Raw genomic sequence first — 6642 nt, forward strand, 5'->3', positions numbered from 1 at the left:
GAAGGTTTTCTGCACTGTAAAACTTGGGATAAAACTGTAATAAAACCCTTTAGCATAATTTATGTCGTATAAACAGTTCTGCAAGAACACGTGACAGTTATCGACGCTGCGGCCGCGACCGGGCTTATGCAGAATATATAATTTATAAAAATATAAATTTTGGTACCTTTGTGGAATATATATATATATATATATATATATACCACTATTTTTAAATGGTTAATTAAAAGGAAACGCAGCGAATATCACGAAGATTAAACAAAACAGTTCAGTTCGCTCCGTGCGGTCTGAACAGTTTTGGCTCCTTTCGGCCTCCAAACGTCAGTCCTTCATTTTGACCCCAAAATACCTACCGAACCCCCAAAATAAAACCCAAAGCCGCCGCGTCCGTTTCCTTTCCTCGTCGAGTCCGCGGTTCGGCTCGTCCGTTTTCCGAACCGCCTCAAGTTCTGTAACGCGGGGCTTCCTCCGGGCTTTCCTGACACTTCTCCCCCGGCTTAGGGCGCGCCGGCCGCGCGTAGGATCTTCACTCGAGTCCGAGGCTTCGGGCAAACTCCCGTAATCCGACCCCAAAAAAAGAAAAATACGAAAAAACTTCGACGCGATGTGAAAACCCGAGGCTCTCTAACCCCCGGCGGCGCGGTTTCGGGTCTCGGTTTTGCCGTTTTGTTCTTGTTTTTTTCGGTCAGTTTACGTCCCGGTCGGGTTAGGCCCCGAGCTCGAGCCTCTTCTGATCCAGCGCGAGACGGCAGAGAGAATTTTTTTTTTTTTTTTTAAATTTTTTTTTAAAAAAAAAAGTTTAAAAAAAAAAAAAAAAAAAAAAAAAAAAAAAAAGCGAATCGGAAAAAATCGGCGGTACTCGGAATAGAGGAGGACCGAGAGGCAAAAAAAATAATAATCCTGGCTGATGAATTATTCATGTTATGTGTCTAACGATTGGACAGTACCCGGGCGGCTACTTAATAATTCATGAGACGCGGACGACGGGGAAGCTCGGCGCTGATGATATAAGTACTCTGCCGAAAAAAAAAAAAAAAAAAAAAAAAAAAAAAAGTGAGGAATAACGAATGAGACGCGCTCCGTAAACCGCGCCCACCCTCGACCGTTTTTAAACCAATAGCTTTTAGCTCTGACTCCGCTGTTCCCGCCTTGGTCATTTGCATTCGCCGCGGGAATACACGCCCACGTTTCCCAACCCGCGCCCGCCTCCGGATTAATTATTCATACGGTTCTCCCTTTCAGCCAATCAGCGCTCGGTTCAATATCGCGGCTCTCCTCCCACTGCTGCCTCGGCCCTTGCCTGCGCGACCGGGCGAACCCGCGGCTTCTCTTGGCGTCTATATAAGCCTGTGCAGTGCGAGCTGGCTCTCAGTTGCGCTGAGAGCGCACTGGTGAGTAGATCAGCAGAGGGGAAGCTGCGAAGCTGTAGCTCGTAGTAGCCTCAATAAAAGCGCAAATAAGCGGTTTAAACGACCGTTCTCAGCGGGAACCCTTTATAGGAGCCATCCCGGCTGCTGTCGGGGACCACGGGGAGAGTTTGAGCTGGTAGTCTTTGCCTCATTTTCAAAGCGGCGTGCCGGGAGAGACGCGTCAGTTTGAATTGAGAGGATGCACGGACCGCCCTCAGGCGACAGCGCATGCCCACTGCGCCTCATCAGGAAGGTTCAGTTCGGCATCATCAGCCCAGATGAACTTGTAGGTCTTTTTTTTTTTTTTTTTTGCGGGGGAAAAATGCCATTGTTTTAAACTCTTTCTGTGATGTCTTGTGTGTTTATTACTTTTATTCTGCTGTGTGTCTGTGTCATGCCTAATCGGTAGCTGTGCAGATAAATTCCACAACCGGTTTAATTGCTTATCGCGCTGGCGGAGTTCCGCATGCGCAGTACTCTTCTGCATACTCAAACTGCGCTAGCTCAAGAAAGTTTAGCATCAAACCATCTGCATGGACACGAGTGCAATATCGGCGTTGCAATGCATCGTATTGTAATCTGTTTTTATACAGCGTGGTGAAGCCTTTAACAAAGAAGCTAGCGGCTGGGTACGAGTCAAGGGGGGGGGGGACACGCTGCACACAAACACGCATTCAATTATTATTATGATTAGTATTATATTTAATATATAATTCTGTGCTCCAGTTAGCCGCACTTCCAGTGTGATGACACGTGCTTCCAGAATAGGACCGCCTTCGATCGATACAATTAAGCCATTAACCCTTTATGCATTGGGACCTCACACAAGGACCAATAAAACAACTTATTTTTTTTGGGGGGGGCTAGCAAGCAAACGGCAGATCGTTACTTTTTGTGTTACTACTGGCGCACTACTCCTATGATTTTAACCCCCCCCCCCCCCCCCCCCCCCTCCCCCCCCATATTTCATTTTACAGAAAATGTGTGGGGTTCAGATATTTCGATAGTGTTCAAATGCACCCACACGTGTATCACTCGGGGACGATGGCATTGTAAAGTATTGAGAAATTAAGCCACTTAAACGGACTGAGATTGTATGGCACGACCCATATACAAGACTTTATATATTGTTTCTCTTTATAAATTGTTTTATAATGGTTATAAAAGTTATCAATCATAACTCAAACAAACAAACGCCACTCAGTTGGCGTTTTGCATGGGTGCGGGTGTATTTTTATTTTTTTTAAATAGAAACTGTTGTCTGGATCACCCTGCTTTTGAATTCGGTTTGTCAGTGCGGGTTGGGAGCGATCTGATCATGCTTGTTCATTTTAATCACTTAAATTTTTATTTTTTTCTCCCCGTCCTAGAAACGGCTGTCCGTTACAGAAGGGGGCATCAAGTACCCCGAAACGACAGAAGGTGGCCGCCCCAAATTAGGGGGGCTGATGGACCCCAGACAGGGGGTGATCGAGAGGTCCGGTCGCTGCCAGACGTGTGCAGGTGAGGTGGAGGTGGGGGAGGGTAGGGGTTCAATTGTAAACTACAGCTGTTGCAGAAATTGCGTTCTGGTCCGTTTCAGTTGTCCCGCAGTGAATTGCACTAAAAAGGTAGCATTAGTAACCTCAGCGAGTCCGTGGGCACGGCGAGCCGACCCTAGGGCTGGAAGCAGCCTCGGATCTGATCCCTTCTCGTTCTACCTTGTTGCCGTGCCTCCCGCTGGTTCGGAAGGGATTTCCTCATGCCCTGTCCTCTCCTCCAGGTAACATGACAGAGTGCCCGGGTCACTTCGGACACATCGAGCTCGCCAAGCCGGTGTTTCACGTGGGCTTCATGACGAAGATCATCAAGGTCATGCGCTGCGTCTGCTTCTTCTGCTCCAAGCTGCTGGTGGATTCGGTGAGTAACCCTGCCCAAGCGCGTTGCAAAAAATATTTTATCTTTATATAGCGCCTTTCACAGCGGAGCACCTCAAAGCGCTTTACAAGAGACTAGGGTGTGTGAGCTATGCATCAGCTGCAGGGTCACTTACTACAGCGTCTCACCCCGAAGACGCAGCACAAGGAGGTTCAGCGACTGTCTGAGCATGCCATGGTACAAAAATAGGCATGTCGGGGTTAATCTAGGAGGTCTTGCTGTTAAAGGGTTGTATAACGTCTTGTAACACTTATCAAAATCCTATGGTGGGAAGGGTTTTACTTCAGCGATTTTTTTATTTTCTTTTTAAATATAAACGCTTTTTTAAAAACTATTATCAAAGTTTTATATACAAAGTCTGTACTGGTGGTGCGGTGTTTCCAGAGTCTGGATAATTCATGAAATGCTCAGTCAGCAGTGGTTTTGATCTTTTACAAAGTCCTGCAATTCCTTGTGCAGTGGAATTGCAGTTGAAAGTCATTCGCTGTTTTGGCAGACCGTGCTGCTGTGACTGGAATAAGTGATTGACCCCTCCAGGTCTGGGACTAACCCTTCTGTCTTGTACGACAGAGTGGTTCCCCCCCCCCCCCCCCCCCCCCCCCCCCCCCTGTCACGAATAACCCCAAGATCAAGGACATCCTGATGAAGTCGAAGGGGCAGTCTCGGAAGAGGCTCACCCACGTGTATGAGCTGTGCAAGGGCAAGAACATCTGCGAGGGAGGAGAGGAGATGGACAACAAGTTCGGAGTGGAGCAGACTGAGACCGAGGAGGACCTCGGCAAAGAGAAGGTGCCCCAGCTCGCTCTCCTTTCATTAACTATTCAGACGCTGCTTAGAGACTAGGGGGGGGAACGATGCTGCTGCTGCTCTAGAGTGGTGTGTGTCGGCCCCCCGTCCCCCCCCGGTTTCTCTTGCTCTCCTCTGACCCCCCCCTTGTCTCCTCCCCCCAGGGTCACGGGGGCTGCGGGCGTTACCAGCCTCGTATTCGCAGAACAGGGCTGGAGATGTACGCGGAGTGGAAGCACGTGAACGAGGACTCTCAGGAGAAGAAGATCCTGCTGAGCCCAGAGCGGGTCTACGAGATCTTCAAGCGCATCTCCGACGAGGAGGACGTGATCCTGGGCATGGACCCCAAGTACTCGCGCCCCGAGTGGATGATCGTCACCGTGCTGCCCGTGCCCCCCCTCTCCGTGCGGCCCGCCGTGGTCATGCAGGGATCGGCGCGCAACCAGGTAAGGGATATGCCAGGGCTGTCCAATCGCAGCGTGAGGATCGGAGCACAAGTAAAGGCTTTGTGATGCAGTGCGGCAGGTCTGGACAATCGGAGTCCAGGAGTGCTGTTCCACTCCAAGTAAAATGAGATAATGAACTCTGTCTGGGTGCAGGTTGAATTGGTTCAATTTGGAACAGGGTTGGAAGGGCTATATTTTTAGCCGCGCCCGCTCTCAAGCTCTCTCTACCGCTCTTCGGCCCGCTCTCAAGCCCTCTCTCCCGCTCCTCTCTCGCAGGATGACTTGACCCACAAGCTGGCGGACATCGTGAAGATCAATAACCAGCTGCGTCGCAACGAGCAGAGCGGTGCCGCGGCCCACGTGATCGCCGAGGACGTCAAGCTGCTGCAGTTCCACGTGGCCACGATGGTGGACAACGAGCTCCCGGGCCTGCCCAGGGTAAGAGTCCGACTGCCGTCGACTGTGGAGAACACTCTGCAGTGCCGCTGGACTGAACTCATTCCGTGACAGACTTCTGGTTTGTCATTGAATTTAAAAAGCTTTTACGTCCAGTATTTTCCATTAAGCCTTATGTCCTCTAGAGTACTCCATTTTAAACTCTTTCAACGACAAACGGACTCGGTCGAAGCATCTTTTTTTTGAATGTCTAGTTTTATTTCTTAATGTCATCTTATTAACACTAGCAATAAATTCTATATGTTTTTGCTCGTAGCTAATCCTGTACAGTCTTTTGAATGCTCCCAGTATGGAACTGATGAAATTAACTTATTTTCTGTTGTGTGTCTCTGCTCACCCAGGCCATGCAGAAGTCTGGCCGCCCCCTCAAGTCTCTCAAGCAGAGGTTAAAGGGCAAGGAAGGGCGGGTGCGAGGGAACCTGATGGGCAAGCGAGTGGATTTCTCTGCTCGAACAGTCATCACACCAGACCCCAACCTGTCCATCGACCAGGTTGGTGTGCCGCGCTCCATCGCAGCCAACATGACCTTCCCTGAGATCGTCACACCTTTCAACATTGACCGGTATGTCTCAGTTATTCTATTGAGTTATTCAGCAGAGGCTTTTATCCAGAGCGACTTGGAGAGTGGTGAATGATGCATCAGCTGCTGCTGCAGACTCTCTTCCAATAGGACCTCGTTCCGTTTTACATCTCGTCTGACGGACGGACCACAAGGAGGTTCAGTGACTCGCTCAGGGTCTCGCACAGGGATACTCCTGGTATCAAGACCCCTTTCTCGGACCACCGGACCACTGAGCCTGCTGGCTAATTAACCAGCATGACCATTTTGGTCTAGCGCTGCATAATTAAAAAAAATTAAAAAATGAACAATTTCAGATCTCTTAACAAGATAGCGTCTACCAGAAGCCATATTAGTAATACAGCAGTATTTAATGTTTCTGAAATGTCAGATTTTTTCATAGAGTATATGGGGGTGGGGGGGGTGGACAACTACAAAACCGTTGTGCAATTTTAAATATGTTAGCGTAACATTCACCAGGTTTGATTTCTGCTTTACGAAGCAGAATCTGTTCATTCTAGAGGGTGCTGCAAAACGTTTGGCCATGCACACACTCCTATGTATCCCTGGCATGCAGCTGTTCTGTCTCCCGATCCTGCCCCTCCTCAACTGTGCCCCTTGTCTTGCTTCAGGCTCCAGGAGTTGGTGCGGAGGGGTAACAGCCAGTACCCCGGAGCCAAGTACATCATCCGGGACAACGGAGACCGGATAGACCTGCGCTTCCACCCCAAGCCCAGCGACCTGCACCTGCAGATCGGATACAGAGTGAGCGTCGCCCCCTTCCAGCCGCTGGCTCTCCGACTGGAACCAGGGCAGCTGGTTTTCAGTGTTCTGTACTCTTTTTAAGTTCAGTTTATCCCTGGTTCATGTGTCTCAATCACACACAGAGAAACGCGTTCATTGCTAAATCTGATTGCATTCATTTCTGTGACCTAAATGAGCTTTTAAAAATGGCAGGACTTTTTTCTTTTTCATTTCCAAGCAGAAGCGGCGACTCTGTGTAAACGCGGTCCTGCTGCAGCACAGCAGTGAGAAAGCGTGGCCCGCATCAAACACTTTCATTATCTTC

At 49.3% G+C, this 6642-nt stretch overlaps 1 protein-coding gene across 1 annotated transcript; it reads left to right on the forward strand.

Moving 5' to 3' along the window:
* Nucleotides 1-1360: 1360 nt before the first annotated feature.
* LOC121310456 (DNA-directed RNA polymerase II subunit RPB1-like) lies at nt 1361-6434 on the forward strand. The gene is made up of 8 exons (XM_041243634.1): nt 1361-1695; nt 2780-2912; nt 3172-3308; nt 3942-4115; nt 4277-4558; nt 4835-4996; nt 5356-5576; nt 6206-6434. The coding sequence occupies exons 1-8, from the start codon at nt 1609-1611 to the stop codon at nt 6417-6419; spliced, it is 1410 nt and encodes a 469-aa protein (XP_041099568.1). The 5' UTR covers nt 1361-1608; the 3' UTR covers nt 6420-6434.
* The last annotated feature ends 208 nt before the right edge of the window (nt 6435-6642 follow it).

The sequence above is a fragment of the Polyodon spathula genome, unplaced genomic scaffold, assembly GCF_017654505.1.
Source record: "Polyodon spathula isolate WHYD16114869_AA unplaced genomic scaffold, ASM1765450v1 scaffolds_2219, whole genome shotgun sequence".
Lineage (NCBI taxonomy): Eukaryota > Metazoa > Chordata > Actinopteri > Acipenseriformes > Polyodontidae > Polyodon > Polyodon spathula.